At 38.3% G+C, this 27,709-nt stretch overlaps 1 protein-coding gene across 6 annotated transcripts in view; it reads right to left on the bottom strand.

Moving 5' to 3' along the window:
* Positions 1-21,206, bottom strand: part of tnn (tenascin N) — a 32,926-nt gene extending 11,720 nt beyond the window's left edge. For 3 of the 6 annotated variants that reach the window (XM_026375237.1, XM_026375232.1, XM_026375234.1), the window contains exons 1-9: positions 21,052-21,203; positions 15,536-15,727; positions 15,178-15,378; positions 14,697-15,071; positions 10,784-10,917; positions 10,534-10,663; positions 8,804-8,986; positions 8,227-8,316; positions 1,530-1,793 (exon numbers count right to left, since the gene is read on the bottom strand). In XM_026375237.1, the coding sequence (XP_026231022.1) occupies positions 1,530-1,793; positions 8,227-8,316; positions 8,804-8,986; positions 10,534-10,663; positions 10,784-10,917; positions 14,697-15,071; positions 15,178-15,378; positions 15,536-15,725 (1,567 nt within the window). In that variant the 5' untranslated portion in view covers positions 15,726-15,727; positions 21,052-21,203. Of the gene's footprint in view, positions 1-1,529; positions 1,794-8,226; positions 8,317-8,803; positions 8,987-10,533; positions 10,664-10,783; positions 10,918-14,696; positions 15,072-15,177; positions 15,379-15,535; positions 15,728-21,051 lie in introns of all 6 variants that reach the window. The other 3 variants (XM_026375233.2, XM_026375231.2, XM_026375235.1) reach the window with 3 other exon arrangements.
* Between the last annotated feature and the right edge of the window lie 6,503 nt (positions 21,207-27,709).

Below are 27,709 nucleotides of genomic sequence, written 5' to 3'. Positions count from 1 at the left end.
GTTTACATAAATGATGGTGCAACTACAGCTGGTGTACCTAATATAGTGGCCAGTGAGTGTATACTGTAAAGGGGGCCACAAAATGTTCTGTCAAGATTTTTAATCCATATTTGACATCATGTTACCCCATTATATAAGCAATAATACTACTAGTATTATAAATAAAAACAAGTTTTTTTTCTGTTCATTATTAAGAATCGATGTTGCTTATAGTAATATAAAGCAATAGTGTTTCAGATTCCTCACAATATTTTCTCTGTGTCTTAGTATTATTAGAATATGTAATCTAATGTATCTCCATCTAATTCATATAGTATTTACTGTATTTGCAGACCAGTTGTAGGTGTGGTAGATTTCCACATGACTCTTAAAACAGGAATATCAATGGTATTACATCCGTTCACCTGATCACTTCTCGAGTAATGTAACTTAATTTCACATCTCAGCTGTATCCGTCTCTCATAAAACTACATCTGTATTTTAATGAAAGACTATATTGCTCCCTGGTGTTTAAAAATATCAACAATGCAACAGGGCTTACATCACCAGCTAAAGTAAGTTTCAAGCCACTTCAGATATTTTCCTCCTGCTGTTTGATGTATGAGTGAAGTTACTGGAGCTAACATGTCTGTTTGTCTCATCAAAAGGCAACAGGAAAATATTTCAAATCTGAGTCTGGATAAAGACTGTATAAAAATAGAAAAACTAATGAAAAAACAATAGGTATACTGAGCAAACACAACTTACAATTATAAATTTAATAAATTATTACTTATTTTCTATGTTATACGGTTAGTATTATATTGATAAACCTGTACAAACATCCGGATATAAGTTACTGTGTAAAACTTTTAAAGCTGTTAAATGCCAGTCAGTCCTCAAAAGCTTTCTTTTGCTGCCTTTCTTCAAAAACTTAAATGCAAGCAGACAGGAACAGCTGCTAACCTTCACATCAGTGGATTAAGAAACAGGAGAAGACAGCAGAAACAAAATAATTGGCCCTTTTGACCAAGCAAAATTGGCACCTCCTAAACTTCTTACGGACATTAAGCCTCAGGCTAAGCTAAATAGCCTTTAAATGAGGTGTCCACTCTAATTATGTTAAAAGGCCTTTTTTCAGTGACAGTTAAAGTTTCTCCCCTTGGCAGTTAGGTAAAGAGGGTTAGGATGTTAAGTGTAAAATGTTAACACTGATGGTTTTGAACTCATTCCATCACAAAAAAGACCAAAAAATAGTGATGAAAACCATCACACAACCAATCAAAAGGAAATTATTAGTGTATTGTACAATGAGGACATCTGAAGTTAAACAGTCTCACTCTAAGGAAAACTCCCTTCCCTCCGTTCACAGGCTCATCATATCACAGGTCATTTTGTTGCCATCAAAAAGATTTGTGAACCTCTCAGACGACCTTTTGAACTTACTGTCCTCTATTTACCCATGCAAGGTCCTTCTGTAAAGCTCTTAAATAGTGGACATACACAAAAGAACCAATCATTCATGACCACAGGTCCTGTTCAAAGCTTACCTGTTTCTGCTTCTGTTGAACTCTTCGTGCTGACTTTATCTCCTTTGAAAGCCCAGATGTAGACAGTGTAGAGAACTCCAGGCCTTAACCCAATCAGCCTATATGAGGTGCTATCACGTCCTACAGGTATCTCAAAACTGGAGCCCTCAGCAGAGCTGTAGCTTAACATGTATCCCTCTATTTCTGCCTCGACTGGATTCCATGAAACTGTTGCCGTGTCTTCTGTTTCCTCAGTGGTGACAAGATCGGTTGGAGCATCAATGTCTAAAGAGGAGATGAGAATGACAGAAACAACCTAAGTAACATTTGCATCATACAACAGCGTAAAGTCCACACACTTAAATTGCTTAAAACATCAAGAAAAAAAAAAGATTACAAAATAAATTACAAAAAATGACATGCTTTAAAAATAATAGTTATAAAGTTCACCCTAATTGTCTGGTTAGGTATGGATCATTGTAAAGTCCTAAACATATCCAGTGTTGCAGCTTGGGTTTTGTGGTACTTCCACATACTTCTGCATTACTTGTCCTTTCCAATCCAGTATAGTAGACATGAGTAAGCAGCAATCAGGGGAAGTTTCACAAAAAGGAACTATAAAGCATTTTGAAGAAATGTCACTGATTGTTGTGGCATGCAAACCTTTTCCAATAGAAAATTTATTCAATATTGTTATCCAGAGTTTTGTTTCATAGACACTAAAGATGAAAAATGAACTAAAGAAGAATTTGTACTCTGGCTCAGAGGAAAAGATCTGTGAAGCTCTTCAAAAGAAGATCACAAGCACGCAACCCAGACCAGGGTCTTGTCCACATATGAGCTGCAGAGAGACAAGGACACAGCAGCACAGCCGAAACACTGAGCCTCTGTTTGAAAAGTCAACAGGGTTGAGGTATCACAGGAGCCTCTGTTGAGGGGAATCTCCATGAAAATGAAGAGAGAGACAAACAAAGAGAGGATCAGACACAGAAAACAAACAAGTGAGAGTAAAAGAAACTTAGTAAGAGACACAGAGGAAGTGCAGGGAAATGTGAAAGCAATCATCATTACGGATTATTCCTCTGTGGCAGCGGCTCAGTCGAGGTCAGTCTTCTGTCAGTGCTCAGTCTGCGTCATGAAAACTGATTGACGATGCAACCAGGAGAGGAAAGGAACTATGCATCTGTCTAACTTTATATTCCCCCTTTGTCTCTCCTCTCTTTCCTGCTGTCACTTTTCTGTCCTTGTGGCTGTGCTGCTTGACAGCGCGTCATGTGGTAAACCACAGAAAGAATTTACAATAGCTTCAACTTTTATTAGGATTGAGTGTTTTCTCCAAGGCCAAAAAATGAGAGGTAGTTCAGTACCTTAAATGAAGGAAAGCACGTGTTCACTCATGATGTAATAAATGACCTTCATATAAGAATGTACACATTCACAGTAATATAGCATGTAGGTAACTATTTAAATATTCGGTCTACCTTCTTTAAATACTAACACTAATGTAAAATGGGACATTCTTTTACAGATAAATAACTAGTTAAATCTAACACAATTGTGTTTTCTGACAGGATGTATTTTGATTTCTTTTTGTTTTTTCCAACAACTAAAACCTTTTTCTGTTTCATACTAGTATAACTACTACTGTAAATAAAACTGGTTTCTCATATAGCCTGCAACATCATTTCCTAATATAGAACATCCAAGAAATGTGTGTAATCCCAGCTCTTTTTGTTTGTATGGCTGAAGCTAAAAAAAAAACTGAACTGAAATTAAACCAGAAATAACTCTCAATAAATGTTAACTAATCATATTCTGAATTCTTATTTGTGATGCATAAACCAAAGTGATACCAGGTGAACAATCTTCTCAATTCAAAAAATCTGACTGATTTACAACAGCCCCAAAAGAACCGCAAGTGTAAGTTTTTGTTTCACTATAACAAAAAAAATCCCATTTAAAAATGTGAACGTGAGTTCATATTAACAGCTGCTCAAACCACAGCCACTCAGCATCTGGCGTTAAAGGACATGCTGCTTTATCCCTCGTCTCACCCCTAGTCCAGAGGCTGAATTGGTGGTCTTCCACAACAATCCATTTACCCTATTCCAGACTTTCTACTGTGACACAGATGCACTCTTGTCTGTTCCTGGTTGTGTACCCTGCCTGTTTTGGGACTTTGTTTATGGCCTCCTCCCTTTTGTCTGTCTTCTGCTGAGTTCTAGATCATTGCCACTCCCCTGCATTACTTGCCTTGATTTGACTAACAGTGAACTTTTATGTTGTGTCTGAATCGTGTGTTTTTCTAAGTCATTACAATTCCTATTCTGTTACTTTGCTACCCTCTGAACAAAAAAGCACTGTTCTTTTTTCTCGTATAGGCTGTGTACTGTACCTGTTGACCTTGGAGTAAAAAAATATCCTATATGCTATTACATTATTTTTCCAAGCGCTGCTAGTTCACGAGGGTGCCTGCATTTGCTGTGAAGTTACAGTCTATGATGGATTAAGTTACTCCAGACGTTCCACCCCATTGGCTGTGTAGCGACAGTGGCTACCGGGTTATACAACACGAGCTGTGGCTTTGGCCATTTGGAAAACAGAGTATCCATTATGGGTGGCATGTTCAGCAGAGGCATCGACCACGAGGTGCACAGCAACAGGCTGTCTTTCATCATTTACAGTCTCACAGCCCCACTGTACAGTGGAAGCCAATCCATTTGCAGATAGAGTCAAGAAAAAATATGTGTCAATACGGTGCCATTCTTTTAGAGAGTACAGCATGTCAGGTGTGACATGTTTTGATGTGGAGTGTGCTGGCTGCCACAGGCTTTTTTATAGTTTCCCTAAAATCTACAGTGTACTGTAAGCAGTTCATAAGTCTTTATGACAGAACGACTTCACAGTGTATGGCTACTTTTAGACATAAAGTAACATACAATAAGAATTACATAAAATCTATGTTTAGTCATTGCAAATAATTCTATTTTCCATCCATTGTACTAGCAACAGTACGGTTTCCTGGTTGTGATCAACATATCAACTGTATTTTTCTTTATTAAGTTAATTTGCATTAAAATCAAAAGTTATTTAAAAATTTTAATTTGCAGACAACATGTAGCATGTTTTAAATTGATTTGAGGATACAGTGCTACAGCATGTCTGCATAATATATGGTAGCAATGGTAGAACCAGCAACAGAACAGTATTTTTCGTGTACTGTACACACACATTTCTCAACAGGCCTATAGAGCTGTCGCTTAACACAGTGATATAATGAATAATCAAGCAGTATTAGAAACACAATCTGCTGATTTGAGTTGTCAGCATTGCTTATTTAAAATGTCCCTTGTCACATTTTCACTTAGCATTTTTTGGCATCAATTGTACAGAGCTGTCTTATGGACAAGCCTGAGCAGACAGGGTACTCCCACTGGGCCACATGAGGTGCCGCTCTGTGTCCAGATAACATGAAGTCTCAAAATGTATTCTCTCCACACAAGCAAAACCCATATGCTTTTTGTTATATAGTACTCTGTAGTAACTTTATTCAATCTGAATCAGCAGTAGCAACTGTGGTATGTTTTCTTTATATGTCTTATAATCTTTTGTCGGGTTAGTCTCTAAGAAACATCTGCTCTAAGTTGAGGTTCCTTTGATTCTGGTATGTTCCTGCACTCCTCTCATCGAGTCATTTGATGTTTGAACTGAAGACAGCAAATGGACACCATACAGTCATCTACAGGATGATTCACACTCTGTCTTAACCCACAAACACCCCTTTCAAGTTGTGAGGGCTGGCTGAAATGTCCTCACAATTCTGGTATCATACAAAATTTCATAAAAACATATATAGTAACCAGTACAACCTGCATAAACCCACAACACCAAAGACTGAGAGAGAAATCATACTGAATTGACATATGCAAGATCAATATAGAGCTGTCCAATAACAACATACAGAATAAATCAATTTCCACACTTAGTACAGTAATTAATTCATTTTTGATGGAGGTAAAAAAATCTGGATTTAACGAAGCAAATAGGTAAAAGCCTCGCACTGGATAATTACTGCATGAATAATTATGTTTCAGCTGGCAACAACTTTTACAACGTTATGTGCCCAGAGAATGAGGTCAGCTGACTACTTGATTATACTGAATGACCAGGTTATTAAATCAATGGATACTTTTTCCCTAATGCAACGGGCATATTCCAAGATGACAATGCCAGGAATTATTGGGCTCAAATTGTGAAAGAGTGGCTCAGGGAGCATGACACATCATTTTCACACATGGATTAAACACCACAGAGTCCAGACCTTAACCCCACTGAGAATCTCTGGGACATGCTGGAGAAGACTTTGCGACTCTCTCATTATCAATACAAGGTCTTGGCGAAAAATTAATGGACCTCTGGACAGGAATAAATGTTGTGACATTGCAGAAGCTTATCGAAATAATGCCTCGGTGAATGTGTACTGTAATCAAAGCTTAATCTAAGGCAGTCCAACGAAATAACGAGTGTGTGACTTTTTTTTGGTGGGCAGTGTATAAGGCTAATATAAAGCTAATGTTGTTTTAACAATGGATAAAATAGAAACATTTTTACACTGCAATCACAGGAGGGTAACAGATGCCAACAAAAAGCTGCCAACACTGAAGTGAGAACAGAGACATAGAGAAATGGGATAAAGGTAGAATAAGTTAAGAGGAAATGTATGGAACACTTTAATTAATTAAAATAATTTAACAATGGAGCATTTATGCTAAGTTTTCAACTACAGCCTTGAAAGATAAAGCCTAGATTCATATCATTGCAGTAATTATTTGCATATGCTTATGCTCATGCATTATTTAATTCTTTGTGTCATAGATTGAACAAGGTGCTGGAAATATTCCTTAGAGATTTTAGTCCATATGGACATAACAGCATCATGTTCAAGAATCCAGTCTGAGAGGGTTTTAGCTTTTTGACATGGTGAGTTACCCTGCTGAAAGTAGCCATCAGATGATAGGCTCATGGTCATACAGGGATGGACATGGTTAGCAACGATGTCCAGCCAGGCTGTGGCATTTAAACAATGCTCGACTGGTAGTAAAGGGCCAAATGTGTGCCTAAAAAATAGCCCCAGTCATTACGCACCACCACAAGCCTGAACCCCTGATACAATGCAGGATGGATCAGACCATTCTCTCTCAACAATACAGATGATTGTGTGTAAAAACCTGAGTAAATTACAGTTTCTGAAATAGTGGGACCAGGCCATGCTTCCAGGTGATTGGCTGATTATTAGCAGTTGAACAGGTGTACCTAATGGTCAGCAGGCATAATTTATTTCTGTTTTCTTGTTGTTGCTCTTATTTTATGTATTTTACATATTTTTTATCTAGTATCTTCCACTGTCAATAACCACACAGGCCCAAGTCGCACAGTAGTTTGTGTGTTTCGTTATACAGTAGGTGACTGTGCTTTGTGTCTGCATGAGACCAGCAAATCCCTGCTGGAAAGAAAATGCGCTTCAATTACCTCTAAGCCTTTTTGTGTTACACCTAAAATGAGAGATTGTAGCTGCTGGAATGGAGACAAGCCAGTGTCTGCCTAGTGTATATTGGCGCACTCGCACACACACACACACTGTACAGAAGTAGGTGGCACACTCACACAGAAAAAAGATTAGTAGGACAGGATGACTGGGGCTCTTGAGCACCTAGCTGGCTTCAAAAGAAGAGAGGTGAGATTTGAAAATACCTATGTAACACTGATGACTAAAAACCATTAAATTGGCTGCCTCAGGGTCTAAGAAATGAAGAGCCATCAACCTGGAGACGGCTTTTCAGCAGATTAAGGTCTGAGGGTGGATGAGAGTGATTGTTATTGGGTAAAGAAAGGAAAGGAAAAGAGAGATGGAAAAGTAGAAAATAACAATAAATAAATGAACCAAATAACTAGAGTAACTGAAAACCTGTTGTGTCATTGTGGGCAGTTTGTCAGTCACTTAAATAATAACTTTAAAACAACTGAATGTCAAGACCATCTGTTGAAGTAAAACTGAAAAATGTATTTCTCCTCACGTACCAAGACCAGTCTTGTACAAAGTCAAACCAGATATGTGTGGCTATGTGCCTCACCACTAAAATCCAACATTACCAGATGGGCTCTGTAACTCACAGACCTTCTCACCTCAACTACCAGACAGCATCTTGTCGTCATTACTCCACTGATATCATATTTCCCCTTAATGACCATGCTCACCACAGCCATTAGAAAATGTCCAGATTATATAGATAGGCCCTAAGTTCCAGTCCTCTGTCATTAACCCATAATCATGCCTCTTGCTGGCTGTGCCCATTATGCTGTTATCATTGGCTGTGTGTGCATAGTGTCTATTGTGTTTGACAGATTACTGTAAGTGTTTTTCCTATTAGTTTCTGACCACTGGTAAATTATAGGCGGCTTGACAAGAGCTAAGAGCTGTCCTGCCAACTCAAAACTAAGTGTAATATGAAGATCCTTGCAATTTCTTTTATGTGTTTCACTTCCACAAGTGCCTGATCTATCATTTGAAGTGTTTATTTTAGGTGTCATCCATATTCGGACACAGCCAGTAGTAACACAAACACAAGATACGCCATCTATGGGCCAAATGATAGTAATTGAATAAAACTGGTCTATATGAGGTTGAACAACTCTCAAACACCGCTGTGTTCACACTGACCTGTGGCACCAGTGACAGAGGAAAGTTTTCCTTCATTGTTTCCTTTGATGGCCTGTACTGAGATCAGGTATTCTGTTCCTGGATACAGACCTGTAAAAAGACACATTTGTAATAAATCTTATAACACCAAAGATATAATGAACTTTAATATATATCATTACAATACTCAGTACAAGTGGCTCCCGTCCTAGAACCTGGGAGTCTCCATGAAGTGTTAAAATAGATATTAGGGGTCACAAGATGATAAGATGATCAATTTCCTCATTGTATATTTTTCAGGTTTAAATATAATTAAAATCAGGGGAAAATAAAAGAAGCAAATTCCATCTGTGGTCAAACTCTGAGGCCATAAGTGAGGTAAAGGTTTTCAGATTGCTTAATTTTAAATGAACCAAATATTGAGAGACAAGTTGTGCAAATACAGCACAACAGCAGAAGCTCTGGCAACATCTGGACAGCGGTTAGTCAACGTCAATGTGAGAGGAAATCACAAATTCTCATTTCTACTCAGGAACTTCATTGGTTTTCAGGGGTTCATGTTTGCTTAAACATTTTTTTCCTCTGTTAAACCACTTACCCACAATAGTGTATTTGGTGCGTGCCTCCTGGCTTCTCTGTACATTCAGCTCCTCCTCCTGTCCTGCTGGGTCAGTGTGTCTGAGTCTGAAGTGATCCACCTGAGCTAATGGGTTTTTCCAGTCCACCTGAATAGTGAATTCTGTCTGGCCAAGAACTCGGATATCGTCAACAGCTGAGACATCTGGGAAGGATAAAAGTGTTGGACAACGAGGTGAAACTGGGTGTCCTGACATGAGCCTTAAACTGGAAAGACTGAATTTCAGCTGCAGTAGCCACATGTCCTTGACCTAGACGATGAATACCCAACACCCTGAAATGTGACCTTCGTATGGAGGAGGTCAAGCAGGAATTTCCCTCTCGGCCATTTAGAAAATATCAAAGTCAAACATGACATTGAAGTATGTGTATTTTGTCTTATTCAAAATGATAATGCTTGCTAGTTCTACATAATTAAAAGAACTTAAGTTTTTTATTTTGATTCAATAAATCAAACATGAAAGCTCTATGTGTAAATTATACTGCTCATAGTCAAATTTATATCTTTATAGTCAAAAGTACACCCAGAAGGAAGAATCTGGCAATGATACTTTAAGTTGTGTTCCTCGTCAGGGTTTGCAACATATGGTAAAAGAAGACAGAAAAATGTGAATGATCAAAACAAAACAAGTGGTACTAAAGGAGAAGTGTTCACTTTTTTAAAAATGCCATCTATTGTGTTTGAAGTGAAAAACATTCACTTAAAATCTCTTTTGAAGTAGATCATCTTTGAAGTTGCAAACTATGTGACCAATGAAATGCCAGATGCTGGCGTGTTTTCTCATGCCCATACAGGAATGCCATGCTCTGTGAGCTTTTCCATGGCTAACCAGGCTAACCACACATTACACTCAAACTCAGTCTTTCTCTTTGTCTGTCTGTCTCACTCACGGCCACCAACCCTGTCTAATAATCTCTTTCTCTTACTACATCTGTGAGCAAATCCAACTTCGATTAAACACATCCCTAGAGCCATTTCCTTGTAATTAACTTTAAATTTAATAGTTAACAAACCAACACTTAATGAAACACTCAGTAATGACAGACTTCAGCTTGTTCACTGTGTTTTGGCATTGCATTTGAATAAAATACATACATACCATACATCTAAATAGAGCATCTTACACAAGTACTGCAAGTAATTTAGCAGTGAACAGGTTGTGAATATTCACCTTAAACATCTGTCTGCCCATATCAAAAAGTTATATTAATGTGTTAAGTGTTCTTTAAACCTGCAAAGTCAATATTTAAAATTTTGTCAAGACAAGACTGACTTCAAGACAAATTTGTTCATCTATTGTTATGTATTTGCACCTTCTCCCTAATCTAGTTCCATAATCTGCAACACCTCTTCTTCTTCCAAACATTTAAGCTTAACATGTGTTTTTTAATACCTCATTACACATGTACTTAGCTTTTACCTCAAATTAGACAATTTAATCCACAGAAGATCTAAGTAAATCCTCCAAATCTGTTGGCCATACTTGCCATATGAGCCTTTAATAGGTCACATCTGTCTTTGTTCTAAGCCACTGACTTGTAGGCCACATGCTGAGTACCCAGACCTTTTCTACTTCACAAGTACTCAAAGTTATTCTAAAAAAAAAAAAGAAATCCTCATTTAGTCAGAGGAAACATACACATACTGTATAATGGACTGTTTTAGACCTAATCACGCCTGTGCTTGCTAACCTGTGGTGGCTTCAATCTTGTCTGCTTCACTTTGGATTTCTTTGATGACAGCATACACCTCGACAATGTAAGTAACACCAGGAGTCAGTCCAGTAATAAGGTAGGAGTTCTCCGTGTTGGGAATCCGAACCTGGGAAACAGTAAGTCAAAACAGACATGTTTAGAAATTGGTCTAAAAACTGTGGCTCTGTACTACATCCTTAATTTATATCCTTACAAAAAAAAAAAAAAAAAAAAAAAAAAAACGTACCTGCTCTGGGCTACTCGCATCACCTTTGCGATGATATGACAAAACGTAATACTCTGCCCCACGAACAGACTCCCATTCGACAAGAAGAGAGGTGTCAGTCACCTGGACCAGGTGCAGGCCCTGAGGGCCAGAGACTGTGAAAGACAGAGGTAGACACAAATAGAGAAAGAGTTTGCTAAAGGATGGAGAACAATTTTTATTTAATTGCATCCTCATCATTCTTTCTCTTTCTCACATTTACATAAAATTCTAGAAAAGCTGACAGTTTTTTTTTTTTTGGTTATGGTTGGTCTCTGACCTCTTTGATTGGATAAAAAAAACAGTACTCAACTGTACAAAAGTGACTTTGCATCTCACCAATTACAGTTTAATAATATAAGATTTAAAATATGATAATGTGTGGGAATATCTGAGTTTTTTAACCTAAATGAAAATCAGATTGTAAACTATTCTCCTATTTGCTGTGTTTATTGCCCAGACACATTGTCCCTTGAGATGATGGTGATCTAGGCAGAAGCAATACACACTGATATTTCTTGCCAAACCTGAGAGGGAAATAAATGGAAAAACTAATGCTTTTCAGTGGTTACACAGGGCCAAAGTGCCTCAGGGAAAAGGATGAAAAAAATATGCTAATATGCCATATATATATATATATATCCATATTATACTATTAGCATAACTACCTAACTACAGAGGGGTACAATAATAATTCAGCAGCCAAAAGACAAAAGACAGCAAGTCAGCAGTGTTGGGAAGTGAGGCTTTGTGTGTGTCATTTTCCAGCCTGTACCATTTAATATTCCCCTGTCACTAGTCAAAGCACAACTGTCAACAATCATTATCCTCAAAAAAATCTTTAAGAACAATCAAAATTAATACATTTACATATTAAGATGTAAAAAATAGAAATAGTGGTTTGGATTTCTCTGATGGAAATAAGTGAAATTCTGATTTACCAAATATGGTCAAATACGGTGAGAGTAAAATTCAAGGGATATATTAAGTTCAACAGAGTCTCTTTGAATGTGTCTATAAATGAAAGAAAACATTTCAGACACAGAAGATACAATAAAGTAAAAATCCAAAGCATCTGCATCATGTTGATACAGCTCCAAAGAAGTTAGTATCTTCACTTTCAATCATCACAACCAGATTACTTCATTAGATGTGCTTGATAAAAATTCCTCTTTTTGTAAACAATGATATAGTAAATGGACATAGTTCAAGGCTACAAAAATATTTCCATTGTTAAAGCACCACTGATTCTCTAAGCCATGGGGCCTCTGCCCTTGATAGTAGAGATAAAAATAACACTGATGCTAAATTAACACCAGTTGCACAAAATTAAACGGTACTACACTGGATGTACAGTATGGCTAAACGTACACTTCAAGAGTCATGCTGCTGTCATCACCCACAGAGCAGACTGACTTCCATTTTCTAGGTGTTGAAATGGCAACTAGCCACATAAAACAAAGAATGTTTTGCTTTTGTGCTCTTCTCCCCTCGGTGCTTATTGCCACTAAAGTTACTAACACCTAAAATCAACAGAATGTATTGTTTTTTCTAACCTCCCACTTTCTTTTCCTTCCTGACTTCTCCTCTGACACAGTGCCACTGTTGATGTTGGACTCCATTCAACTGCACCTACACACGAAGCTGCAGATCTGTTTCTCGCTTTTTTTCTGCCTCTGCAGAGCAAAACACAGCTTGAAGAAACTAAATCACCATCAAAGGTTTGACATAGCTGACCTGCTACTGTGCAGACTAAACCATTTATGCTCTATTCTACTTTCTGAAACTGTGGTTCAGGACCTGAAATTTTTCAGGAGCTTCTTCTGGTGGATCCACGCATCATAAACGTTAAAAACTCCCTGCTTTAAAGTATAAGCTCTGCACTCTGGGTCAAATGTAGCGGAAGAAATGTCACAGACAAGCACAGACAGATGATGTTATATAACAAAGATTATTTTAAAGCTTCTTCTGCAATCTGAGACCAAAGTATTTGGCCAAGACAAATTACCTGCCATTTACCTGCAAGTAAAGATTTCTTTAGAAGCTGTCAAAATCTTGAAGTGTGCACTGACTGAATTAAATTGTCCATGCTTGGCTGATGTTCACCTTTCTGCTTGCCTGCGCTTCAATTGCCATAAAATGCAATTTTGTGTTCAAGAAAGTACAGCAATAGATGCTTGACGCACAGGGGGTTTAGGAGGAAAGGTGCTGGGTTAGAGATCAGCAGAGGTCGTATATTCTTGACCTGATGTCCAGAGGCCAAACCTGCCAATGGTCACAGCAGGGTCAGAACACTGAAAGTGCCCCATCAGCTGCTATATCTGAAATAACTGTTGAAAAAGATACTCTGAATTCCACAGAAGCAACAAGACTGACCATGATGATTGTTGGCATAGCTTTATGTTCAGTCGGAGTTGACTGCATATATTAGTCCACAATTTATTTTACAGATTTTCATTTATATTAACCTGAAAATGTGCTCTTTATGAACATCTTAGAAAAGTAAAGTGTAACAAAATCTGCAAAGCACAGAAAATATATGGTTGTGGGTGAGAAGAAAGCGGCAACAGTAAGTGTTGTTAGTACTCCAACAGCTATTGCCCTCTGCTCCTCACTTTTCATTTTCACAAAGACCAAGTTGCAAGACATTTCAATAGCAGGAGTTTTAGTTTTGCTGGTGCTGAATTGCTGGCAAGAAGTAAGCCAGAGTGACAACTATTGGAATATACAGGCTGCTCTGTACACATGTAAGAATATAACTGGAAAATACCTGAAAATTATCAGGTGGTTTCTGTTCAGGTACTGTGGTTCAGCAGGATCCGATAGCAGATCAAGTGGTGCACAAGCCAAATGTATTGCTCTTTAGAAATTATTCATCCAGGTCATAAAAGCTTTTTCTAATTTTAAATTTATATGAAGGTCAACTGCACATAAGGGGGAAGTGTAATATTTGTAATGGTCCCAGCGCTGCTTGTAGCATCCGAGTCTTCTACGAGAAAGCAATTAATATCCACTACTTAATGTCAGCACAGCTGAATGGGTGACTGTGTAAAAAGGTTAAGTGTAAATCTTTAGTCTCATGATAAACACAAATGAAACTAAATGCAAGCTCAGGTCATGAAAAGTTTTTTTGCTGCACCCCAGATACATAATTTACCCATAAAAAGATCATGGGGGAATATGTTTATTCAGTGCATACATATTCACTGCAATGTGATCACTGTGGGAAGTTGATTAATGTGGTTAAATTAAACCCTATAAATATCTCATCCTCTCAGTCATCGTTTTTTATTATTTTACATTGATTTTGATTTATATGTTAGTGAAGAGAAGGGAGAAGAGGGTGGGTTTGATATATATATATTAAATAAGGGCCACTGTTTATATGTACTCTAACCATTCAGCTAATAAGGGGAACTAACATTTAACACAATCCACTTTTAATTATTTCACCTTTGTGAGATAATAAACTGTCAATAGTTTTCGACAGTAAGTTGTTTAAATAAACTACATGAAGTTTCTGTCTCATTAGCAACTAGCTTGCAGTTAGCTAGGTCAACACTTAGCAAGCTAGCTAACGCTAACTGACAGTTACCAAGCTCACCACTATTCTCCACCATTTAATACGTCTTAATTGAATTAAAAGATAATGTTACAGTTCTCAGACGTAAATGTAAAGTTAGGAAACATGCACAGTGCGTGTAAAAAGCTTTGAGAGCTACTGATTTCAACTAGTCGGTGCAGCGGTTCACCGACTGGGTTAGCTTAGCTCTCCCTGCATCACCAAGTCTCTAGCGCCTCCCAAGTGAAGTGAGTTAGCCTTTAATCACGTATTAGTCATTTAAAAACTTATAAACACAATGAAAACATACAATACTGTTGAGCAATCACCAACCTGACGAGCAGTCCTCCCCATAAAAGCCTTCGTCACAGATGCAGCCGCCGTCCACACACCTGCCGTTACCTTTGCAGTCACCGGGGCACTTCTGGATGCTGCAGTCTTCGCCGGTGAAGTGTGGGAAACACACGCATTTCCCATCCACGCAGCGTCCCTTGTCATTGCAGTGGTCTGGACACGTCAGCTGGCTGCAGTCATCGCCTGTGTAGCCTTCGAGGCACACGCATTTCCCATCCACGCATCTGCCATTGTCGTTGCAGTCGTCGGGGCAGGAGGACTCGGAGCAACCTGGGCCTTCCCAGCCTGGATCACAGAGGCAGCTGCAGGTGTCATGTTGGTAGGAACCATGACCACTGCAGCTTGTGTCCAAACCTCCAGGGAAAAATACATAAAAAAAAAAAGATGCACAGGTGTCTCCAGCTTATGCTGTAGGTGCATAGGTCATAGAGCTGTTAGGTTGTGGTACTGAACACCTTACCTGCAGCACCACCTCTTCCACAGCAGCCCTGAGCACACTGGGTCTTCAGGTAGTTCACTTCTTCCTCCAGCCCGTTGACTCTGTACAACAGAGACTTGAAGCTTTCAGACTCCTCACAGTCGCACTTGGGCGTCTGCAGCCTGATGTTGTGTCTGAAGATGATGTCGTTCTCTCCGTTAGTAGTGGTCTCTGTCTGGAGATCTACAAAATGTGACAAAATTCACTATGTCTATTTATGTATCTGGCTTATAATGTAATATAATAACATATAACATGTACTGTATTCCACACATAATCTACTCTTGTCAGTAATTATTCTGATAAGCATTCTCTGACTGTTTTTAATTTAATTTTTGACCTGCTTCGGCCTGGGCTGGCAGACTCTCTAGTTTACAACTGGAGCCCCCTGGGACGTCGATTTTATACACATGGCTGAAGGTGACTCCCTGCTCTGGGGCTGAGGGTTGGTTGTCGGCTGAGCTGAAGTGTGAGATGGTGCAGAGTAGGGTCAGTAGGCCCAGGGTCCTCACTAGGAGTCTGGTGGTCATGGCTAGAGGATAAGATGAGAGCAATAATGGTAAGTATGAGAATTGTTTTGTTTCCGTGAAACAGCAATAGGTAAATAAAGTTTATTGTTACACAAAGGGTTAAAATAGTTTTACTACTCTTACTAACCCTTTTTTTCTTTTTCTTAAAAGGTGCATCAGAGAACAATCACAGATATGTTGAGGCATGCTGTTGGGAGTTTTGTTGGAATCATTTATTATTTATCCTGCCATGGTGAGCATGTTTGTTGAAGCGTCTTCGCTGGAAACTAACATCAGTTACTATTTTATTTACATTTGCAGACATAACCTGTTGCTCAGACATGTCATTTTATTAGACAGCTTTATGCCCATAGATCTTTTCACCTTTCACTTATTATATGCTGGTCGTTAAATTAGGATGTAAATTTATCACTGGTTGCCACGGTAATTTGCATCGTTTTATTGTGAAAATCGTGTCGGACCACTACAGGGAGAATAGCTGCAGGTTCTCAGGTGAGGAGAGGGATGAGACAGAGTCATAGTGAAATTCATGTATGTTTTGACTGGATATTTAGTGATTGTGTCTTTGACATGGTCTTTGTGTTACAGACTATTGAAGCTATAGATGTTTGGTGTCATGGCTGACTGGACCTCAGTCTCCAGCATGAAAGAGGGTCAAAATCTTATCTAAAGGTCACAGTCAGAGATTTAAAAAGAACCGAAGACAGAAATACTGTCTATACAATGGGGCACATTTCTGTATATTTAAGCTCAAGGAACTTGAACCAGTACGTCACTGTGGGGTGTGTGTGTGTGTGTGTGTGTGTGTGTGCAGTCATCACTTGCTTTTCATCTAAACCATAAATGCTCAGTCAGGCATTTAAGAAGCACAGAAACTTATCCAGTAATGATGTCATTGTGTCTAATGACAGTGATGTCATGTGAGCTTAAATCCTTGTAGCGGCTTCCCTGGGTAGCCAAATTACATGCTTTCAGAATAGTAGGCCTGTTTTAACCTTCAGAAGGTCTTTTGGACTGAATTTAACTTTCTTGTGTAAAGGTTTACATAGCGGTAAAGGGAACTTTTGATTTAAGTTTGCTGAGCATGTGTGGTCTATGGAAACACAAACCTTTTAATAGAGCGACTGAAAGCTCAGTAATAAAGTGTGTGCTGCTAGACAAGTGGAAAACTGCATTGCCACTTACAGTAACATAACGTACATGCCTAAATATAATCTGCCAATCATCCAGCCACCACGTTGATACTATTATTGCATTAACAGAGATCCTAAGAACAAATCTGACCTTCAGAGTTTCAGGTTTTACAAATATTCAGTAGCGCCTGTAGAAAGTTTAGAAGAATAAATTATTTTCCACTAAATCTCTAATCTGATGAGTTATGCTGGATGTAACTCAAACCACTCTATCATTCAAAATGCACCATACTTTTTTAAGGTTACAACAAATGTAATTACTGAGAACCTTTTCTTACTAGACCAAACTCAATATGCTTGACCGTGTTTGGTTATTTTTGCTGTCTATTTGATTGCTGCTGGTCAAAAGCTTGAGGTTGGAGAGTGGTGCTTATATAAGAAATCCAAGCTATGACCTCATTGAAAAATTGCATTTCTGACCCTATGTAATGGCCAAAACTTTGACTTAAGTTAATGTTTTATCAGTGGCCAATACTTTTGGAGGATAAACCAGGAGAGATGAGGTAAAACGGACATTAATTGTGGAAGGTAAGGGAAATGTAGACGAACAAACTGAAGGATGAAGTCAGTGAAAAAGTGAGTAGGTGTGGGAGAGAATAGTATAGTGAGTGTATGTATTGTTAATCAGTGACAAGATAGCAGTTAGTCTCATTATAGGCCATATGCTATAGCCATGCTGCACTGAGCAGTGGCACGCAGGCATGCTTAACAATCATGTTTATAGCTCCCTGTTGAAGTTTTATTTGATACTTGCAGTTATAAGACCCCTTACTTATTTGTCTTGGAGGATATGGGACTGTGACTTTCCAAGCATAGCAGAGGCTACTGACTGCTCAGAATATCCCAGTGTGAGAAAGAGACACAGATGGAGGGTTTATTGGGGAAAGGAAAGTGAGAATAGAGGGAAAAGTGGGGAAAGTCTTGTTTAAGAATTGCTTGTAAAAAGAGAAATGGGTAGAAAAATAGTTGGATGGAAAAATGGATAGATGAATAAGTGGATGGGTGGATAGATGAATAGAAGAGTATATTGGTTCAATTGATGAATGAATAAATTGAAGGATCGATGGACGACGAATGGATGGATAGAGGATAGAATTAACAAATTAACAAATAGTTTGACTGGTTTGCATGCTGGAAGGATGAATAACTCATCTAAATCAATGAATGGATAGACCCTTGATGGGCACATATGGATGCATAAATGAATGAAGGGATTAATTGATGTGTAGATAGATGAAGGAATGAGAGGACAACTGCTTGCAGGGGTGGAGCAAGGGGTGATAAAATTATGTATTTGAACAGATGAGCTGATGAATAAATGCAAACAAAGTTAATAATGAATTGAATTAATCAATGACTTAATAGCATAAGGACGCATGAAAGAATGAAAAGATGGGATAGTGGATTACTGGATGGATTATTTGATAGATGGTTGGATTATTAGACAAATCACTTGATGGATAGATTGTTGGATTGATGGGTGGACAGATTAGTAAATATTCCCCAACAGACGTGATATAAAGATGCTGAACCCTGGTTTGGCACCAGTGTCCAGTACCTTCACAATTTAAAGACGATCATTAATCACTCCATGTCAATACATGTAACTCTGCAGGATAAAGCAGTAAAACAGACTGATTCCAGTCCAGCTCATGCTCTCACTCATGCACATGGCCCATACAGATAGCATTTCAACCTGGCTTTCAAAAGCCTCTCAAGTAAAATTCAACATGTTCATAAACAGAGTTAAAATTTCCTTCCTGACAGTAACTCCTCTGTGTCAGACCAGTCCAGTGTATGTCAGTGGCCCTGTAGTATGTTTCTTGACTACCTGTGATGTGTGTTCATTGTGTGTATAAGTGCGTAAAACCAGTGATTTATAGCTTATATATATATATATATATATATATATATATCCAAAACTAACAATAGCAATTTAATCACTCAGAAATAATACTGTGATGAGACAAGGCAGCTTCACAAACTATAATGGATGCATGTGTGTGTTTCTAAAAAATCTCTTATACACTCAGAGGTTTGGAAACTGTGAATGAGCTAAACACTGGGCTAAGAGGAAGAGGGAAAAGGAAGGCAAGACTGACCGCAAGTGAAATAAAGATCTGTAGAAAATAACTTATGTTAGAAATACAGATGTAGAAAGAGAGAGGCAGTGCACATTTGCCCTATCCTCTCTAAAGAGCCATTAAACTTCAGACAAAAGGCCAACTGTTTCACCAGGTTTCAACTCAGAACTGATCTCCTGGGACCAAACCAACAACCCAGAGGATGAGACGGAGAGTGAGTTGAAGAAGGGGAGCAGCAAAGTTGTGCCTTTATGAGTGGTTGCAAACTTTGCTGTGTTCATGAACATTCTTTTCCCTTCCTCTTTCCCTTCCCCTCGCAGCAGCTTGCAGACAGAGCAAGGAAAGTAAAATGAATAAAACGAGGCTGAAAGCAATTATCGTCTGAGAGCTGAGCTCATATCTTCATGATTCTGTCTGCCTCCTGCTGCCTTACAGACCACAAGGAGAGCTCGATAAGAACTTGGTTTCACCAGAACCACACGGGCTCCTTTCCCCTCAGTGGGGCGGTCAGATGAAAACCTGACCTACCAGAAAGAAAGGAAAATAGGAAGACCCAGGCATTAATCCAGCAAATTCCATACAGAGACAAGTTTTTTTTTTTTTTTAAATAACAAAAATGTGTTTTCAGCAGCTTTCATGTGCCCAGGGGTTATTTCCAATCAGTGGAGGTAAATAAATAAAAAAATAACTGGAGTTGTGAGGTTTCCATGAAAGCTGTCACATTATGCAATCTGAACACTTTTTATAAGCCACCCACTCTCTTTCTCCCTCTCTCTCTCTTTCTCTCTCTCTCTCTCCTTTTCTCTGTCTGTCTTCCTCTCTCTATCATTTTGCATGGCTGAGGGCCCACATCTGTAGCTCATTTTGTGAGGGCTTCTGTTTATTCCTCGAGCCAGCACGGTAGCATTAAAGGTAAATCTAGTGGATCGACAGCCCTGTGAGGATATATATCACCTCAGCAAGTAGTTATTATAAATATTTATGTTATTATCATAGAGGAAAAATGGTACTGGTAGTTTGTTGACAGACAATATGTAATTATCTACAATACAATGTGGATATTAGCTGGATATACAAATCGTAAATAATTCCTCTAATGCACTTTTGCAGACACTAATGGCTGTTACAGATGTGCTAATGGGAAAAAAGATCATGTTTATTCATATTATATTGTCTGAGCATTGGTTGATTTGATTGATTGTTAAATGCAATTTACAAATATGTTTTAATAGCACATCTAACTTAAAATAATTTAGATTTATGTCAACACACTTGTTGTTCTTCACAGCAGCACGCAAAGAAAATACCATCCTACCAAAATGCATCACATGTTCACATAATTGAATACAGTGTGTCAAACCCCATCATATGTTAATATTTATAATAATTTCCAAAGGATTCCCAGATCATTTCAACAAAGTGCTGCCATGCAAACCCAAACATATAGTAAGAACAGCTTCAGGCCTGGGACAGTTGATAAGTTCCAGGTGTCAAGTTAAACTGCAGACTGTCATGTAACTGACAGGGTGGTGTAGGTAAAGAACTGGGGTTGCACACTGCTTTATTCAGGTCTCAAAGTGCTGAATATACACTAGCATATGACGAGGTAAATTGGAATCAAGACAAATTAAGGGAAAATGAGAAAAGGAGAGTTAGATGGACAGAAAGAAAATGACATGGTAGAAAAAGAAAATCTGAGGAAGAGCTGAGACAGAATTTGCAGAGTGGAGAATAATGACAGAAAAAAAGATGGAAAAAGGAGGAAAAAGGTGTAATTGGTCCCCTGGGGATCATATAGAAATAAACATGGAAACTCTCAGGTGACAACTAACAACTGTCATCAAAGTAGTTTTACACAAAATCACAATTTCATAAGATTTACACAACAATAATAATAATAATAATAATATTCACATATATGATACAGTTAAGTTCAGCTCATTATTATTTGGACTAATAATGACCACTCATCTCTCATGCACATTCAAACATTTAAATTGATGTAACTTTAGCTTAAAGTTTTTTTTTTTATAAAAAGAGTTGCCTTACCCTTAAGGGAGTTCTTTAACTCTGAGCTTCTCTACCTTCTTTCTTTCTTTCTTTTCTCTGAAGGGCTGAACGTCATTGACCAAGTCTCTCCCTCTGCCACCTGTTGACAGGCCAGTGATTCAAAAACCTCTACACTGCCAGTGACTTCTGCTCCCTCCCTCACTTCAATTGTTAAAATCTCTCCCAAATGCCTATCGGCCAATGGGCGGTTGCTTTGGGAGTGTCTCTTTTCATCTTCTCCTCAAGTGGTTGAATGTAAAGGGAGAGGGGGCTGTGGAGAAGGAGAGATAATGAGCTGCATTTCCTTTAATCACACTCTAACCTAAACACAACTCTTGTGTTGCTCCTCCATCATCTCAATCCTTTCTTTGCATCTTAATAAGTCATTTTTTTCTCATCATTTGTATGTTTGGTCACGGGAGTAAAAGAAGTTGGAATTAATCTCTTTAGCAGGAGGGTCTTAAACAGAGTAACTGGATAGAGGGCAAATTTGAAGCCAAGAAAAACCTAGAATAGGCTTAGGATAAAAAGAAACCACTGGGAGCCACTTTAAACATGCATTTGAATAAATGAATTTTTAAAAGTCAAAGGCTTAAAGTTGACTTAAAGACAAAGACAAAAAAGGCAAATTTGGATTCAAATGAGGATACAGTGGGCAGAGATATACAGATCATGTTAGAGATGGAGATCATAAAACAACTCTAGGGGCTTTTCCTGGAATAAAACCATCTGGAGGTTTGGGTTCTTGAAAATTGCTTTATAGAGCATTTACTGTTGGTCGGATGATTGGCACTTATAAGTCTTGACTTAATCTGATATTTACGTACTATTCTTTCTAAAATGTTTCTAGCATTATTTCTGTGAAACAAGCCACTGTGAAGACAAATAGCAGGCTAACTCCCTCAACAGAAAAACCACAGGCTTCACGATCAAAACGTACCCCCTCGGACTGCATTATAATCACTTTAAAGCATGCAAAGCAAAAACATGGTTTGGTTTCTATTACGCAAGTATATATACAATACAGTTTGAATGCACGCTAAGTGCATGCATGTAAACAGTGACATGCAGAAAACACACATCAGCGTAGACCACTATGACCATTACCAAAGACCCCAAGTGTCAGGGTTGGCAATAGTTCACGCTCACAGCAGCTGTTTGTCTAAATATATAAGTAAAGTTCAGAATGTCTGGGGGATCATGGAGGACAGTCAGATTGTTAAAGTGAAACTGGAGCTCAAGCTGGGGGGCCAGGTGTGGTTGTTTGGACAGAACAAATGGTGCTCAAACTTTGACATGATGGACAATGTTGAGTTTTTGGTCTATTGACTTTCCCAGTATATGATGAAAGGAATGGCATGTCCCAGCACTTAGCATACAGGAGCTAAAAACTGGATGTCACAAATAAAGACAGTCAAACTAATTAAGCATTTTTTTCAATAGAGATCAAAAAGCTTATCATGTGCCAATATGCTGAACATTTTAGCAAATAATGGCCTTTTTACCAATCCAACAAACAACCAAGAGTAGTATTTGTTTAAAATTCTGTTTCCAGCTCAACTGCTGGAAATCCAAATGTATTAGACGCCTACAACTCCATCACCTACTGATGATATCATCCTGCTGTGTTGCTGCCTGCCAGAATTGAAGGAGTAATGACTCTAACTTGGAGTTTAAATAACATACCACCTGCTCAAAACAACAACAACAACAACAACAAAACAAATAAAAACAACATAATATGTTGTAATGTTAAGATTAAATATCCATACCTACACATAATTACAGTTGCAGGTATGTGTATAAAAGAAGTAATGGTAAGAATCCATAACTATGAGAGACAAGATTTAACCTTACCTGGTGCAAAATGTGCTCTAAGCATTTGCTTTATCCCAAATTGCCTATTTTTGAATGGCAGTAGCAGGTGGTACGAGATTTAACTTGTTAGAGCAATTACTGCTTCAATTCTGACACCCAGCACCACAGAAAGATGATATTTTCACTACATGATGTAGCCTGAAGTGAAGCTTCCAGTTTCCTTTTGTTGTGCCTCCAGCTAACACTGAGGCGAAATCATGACTATAGACTATAATAAGGTCTATAGGCCGACAGATGATTTATTTCTACTATTAATATGGAGATACATCTTTGGTACATTGTTTTAAGAAAATAATGAAGAGACATTTGTGGTTTGAACAAATCAGTATGTATATGTGTAGTGTGAAGTATAATAGTAATAATAGTATGATTAAACAATGTATCATAAGGGAAAACTGTTTAGAAATCATGTTTGGGTCCAGGTAGGGTTCAGGAGACTGATGTTTCAAGCTGAGTCAGAGTCACGCACAAGCACTGGGCTCAAGTCTGGTTTGGACATGTCACTCAACATGCTTGTCATGTTCAGCCATCACACTCTTGAGCTCAGGTCAGGTTTGAACAGAAATATGTGGCCCATCCATGGGCTAGAATGTATTCACTTAGTGTGTATTGACGATTCAGTGATGATGATGTGATGCAACTATGTTGTTAAAAGGCAACATGATTTATAAAAAATAATATCTGTCAAAATTTGTTTCTTTGGGAGAAAACTGCTCTGAAAGTGGAATGAATCACTGGACTCTCCATAATAACACAGTCATTATAAAATGTTTCAATTACATCTGAAAGTTAAGATGCAACCTTGAAACATCAATGCATTTGATGCTCAGTCTCAGATTTTATCCTGCACCAGCTTTCTACCTATCTGACTAATTTCCATTATCAGAGAGCTACTGTATGAAACTAGGACACTTTCAATTACACTGCGCCTACAGAATAAAGACTAAGATTAATTAAGTTTCCTTTTATCTCTTTTTATCTTGTTGAAATGTTAATTTTAACAAGTACAAAGCTCTGCGGTCTTTGTCATTAGAAAGACAGATGTGTAGATGTAAATCTAGGGTTGTATTAATTAACTCTGTTACAGTGGAGGGTAAGATGACCTAAATCATATTTTGGTAGGAGAGGAAGAAAAGGAGATGAAGAAGATGCATCTGATGTGAACACAGTGACTTTATAATTACCCTGCGTTTGGTTTAAGAGTGCAGTTAACACTGTGCAGTTAATTTGACTGCAATACAGTGTATGTTTAATAAAATCCATGACATACTTCTACTACACAAATACTACTAGATGCAGCAGGAGAAGGGATACTCACAGGCTGCAGGAGTCAAGAGGCTGCATGTTCAGTATGCATGTTTTTGCCAGCACTTGTATCCTTGCATGTCTGTGAGATGTGAGCAGACTCGGAGTTGCTTATCTGAGATCAGCTTCAAATGTTTGGACCCAATTACAGGCTCTAGGATTTGGACATAGGTCAGCCAATTCCACAGTCACAAAGGAATGCAGGAACACACGCCGACTAATCAGTCGGACTGCAGCTTTTGAGATCAATAGATGAAAAGAAAGAGCTTCTCATGGACGCGTTGTGGTTTGATTGACTAATCTTTATTTCTCGAAAAAAAGCATTATTCATTCCTTACTTCATTTCTTTGGAATTACAACTCCCTGCATTAAATTAGTCAATTGCCCGAACAGAGAGAGCTGGGGACCTTAAATGAGTTTATGCATGCTCTGATCTATCTATCCACTCATCGCTTCCTCATTTTAACTCAACAGATGTGCTGATCGTTCCTAACAAAACAAGGGAATCCTCAGCTTCAGTGAACACAAAGAATACACATCACACTGAAGTCCATTCATGTGCTCGTCTGGTGTTAGGACGTGCTGTGTGGGAATGGATGACATTCACAGGGCTTCATGGGACAATGATTAAATATTTCATGCATGTCACTATACTTCCAGAGAAAAGTGCTTGCTGGTTTCAGCCCATGCCGGGAACATACCCCACAGCAGCAGCTGATGTAACACAACTCCAGCAGAGTGAGTTTTATGTTTCCTTTAATGGGATGCATGTCTGTTATCTGTTTTCTTTCTTTAAAAAAAAATAACAATGTCTTATATGATGTGCCTACACACCTATGAAATGTATTTACTTATTTATTTATTTTTTTTAACTCCCATATCAGACATTTTTACTAGTAATTTAACTATCTACACCTGTCGTGTTTATTTTAGCATCTTTTTATCTCTTGAAATCATCTCTAAAACAAGGCTATAACTATCGTATGAGCAGAGGTGGATATGGTTCATTTCTTGTGAGTCTTTTTCCCCCTTCTGATGCTTTTCTTTAAATCTGAAGTTCCTCAGAACTGGCTGATTTACAATACACAGATTTAGAAAAATGCTGGGGGCTTCACAGTAACAAAAATGCTTAATCAGAAAAAATTCTCTTGTTTGTGTCCTTTTCTGTGGTCCAAATACTGGCTCAGACACCACAGCTTCCTTTCTTGCAGTTTGCTTGGGATCTGGTTTGTGGTTTACATTGTTCTTGTGTTCTCACAACATTAAATGCAGTGGTAGTCATCCTGAAGACAAATGTACAAATGTAGTGTTGTAGGTATTTTTCATGTGTTGTGTGATCAGTGACCTCAGTAGACACAAAGCTATTGGACTGTAGTCTCATAGTTCTGTAAAAGTGTAAACTTTTACTGTGTGTTGTTGTTTCTTACATATGCCAAAGATTCATCATGGTGTTTCTTCAGCCACATTTTAGATTTGGATTTCTAATTGCACGTTTCATACTTTCCCCCCTCATCTACGCTCACTGCAGCTTTGCTATTTTTGCACAAATGCCTCGATCATTCCACTTAATCTGGTGTTTTGACGACTTAAAGGTGGTATCGAGCAGTCAGCAGTATGGGGAATTAATCTATGGTAAAAATTTGCCATGCCTAAAACCTCCTTGAGGGCTTTTGTAGTGTGGAGCAGTGGTTAACTCCCTAAAGTCCTATATCGGTGTATTGGCATGTGTTGGAAAAAGATAAAGCCAGACTGATGAGTCCCTACTGGGGTCAAAATATGGTTCATTGATTTAGACAGTTTTGCATCTGCAAGCCTGAGTCATATATTTGTCTATAGCTGGGAGCTTTTCTATCAAACTCACAGCTCTGGCTGCTGTCGAACTACTCAGTAATGTAACAATGCAGTAATACATTGTGCCATCTGCTGTAATGTTACCAACTGTGCCTAAGCTTGAGTGAACCATGCTGCTGATTGCTGCTCCCAAAACCCGGGCACTGTTTATTTGCCCACTACACACTACCCATAAGGTTGGCCTAATCTGAAGGCTGAGATTGGGAGCAGCTGGTCTCACAGGCACATAAACACCTCTGAAATAGAGAGTAATGAACACATTAGAACTCATTTGTCTAGTCTATTCAAAAAACAAAAATGTATTTTATAGGTGCATGAGGTTCCACTTTATATGCCAAGTGAAGCTAACGGTGGCTGTACAGTCATGTCTGAACAGAGAGTGCTATTCATTTTGAAATGTAACATTCAGCAAGAGAGTAAATTGGCATATTTTCCAAAATGTCAAACTATGTCTAGTTACCCTAAAGTTTCAAACTTAGCACCAATTTTGAAAACACTCACCAAGTATATAAGATAAGCCCTCTACTTAGAGAGTGAGTGTCTCAGGCTTCTGGCAACATTATGGTAAGTACATTAAATTGGCATCAGTGATTTAAAACTGATGCCTGTCTGTCTCTGCTCAAATGACTGCTTTCAGTAACTCAAACCTGAACCCTCATTCGATCATCTCAAGTAAGCATACAAAAAGCACATTAACTGTACCCTTTGAACCATATGGTATATTTAATCATGCACAGGCTAACTGTGGTAAGGGGAGCGGAGTGTGTTTCCCTGTGAATCTGGAAACTGTTGATTGAGATGGAAGATTTGAGCTGAAGGGCAGCTACACCATGAGGCCTGTGCACAAAATGAGAACTGACAGACAGATCCAAATAGCAGCCACAGATATCTAACACATGAAATGTGTTTAAAACTGACTAGATGTCCTGCTTGTCTGGAGGTTATTAGACCGGATTAACACAGCCAACTCAAAGCTGACGATTTTCCACTATTGTGGTAAACGGTTAATTTTTCCATTCCTGTCTAAACATGCAAAATAGAAACAAAATGTTTTCTTGTTGTTTACATGGAAATGACGAGATCAGATCTGATGAAGTGAGACCTAAAGCTGGCTTCAGTGCCACATTCTGCATGTTTACAATTGTCAAATGTCTTAGAGGCAGTTTTGATTTTTTTTTTTTACCAATGTAAAGTGAACGTGTGTGACTTTGGTGAAAAGCTGATCAGATTAGAGGATACAGTGCAGATAAAGCCTACGTTGTTTAAGGGGAAACAAACGAATGCCATATGGTGCTTTGGTTGAATGGGTTCCTTGTTTTGTGTTCAGCTTTCTTTGATGCCTACCACATTGTGCATGTACGACTGAAGGAACACACACACTCATGGACTTTGTAGGTCCACAATCTTTAAGCAGTTGTTCTGTCTTCAATTATTTGTAATGCACAGTACAGTGGGTTTTTATGTTCTTTGTCAATTATCTTTACACACAATATATGTATGGCAACTGTCTCTATTATCTTTATCTGCCTATTTTGTTCAACTACTGTCAAAACAGCCAGATTTCAGATTATGAAGACAGATTTTTAATGTAGCTTCTGTTTTGTTTGACTGCTGGAAAGCAACA

Source organism: Anabas testudineus, chromosome 17, assembly GCF_900324465.2.
Source record: "Anabas testudineus chromosome 17, fAnaTes1.2, whole genome shotgun sequence".
Taxonomy (NCBI): domain Eukaryota; kingdom Metazoa; phylum Chordata; class Actinopteri; order Anabantiformes; family Anabantidae; genus Anabas; species Anabas testudineus.
Note: the sequence above shows the minus strand (reverse complement) of the source record. Positions and strands in the feature narration are given on the sequence as shown.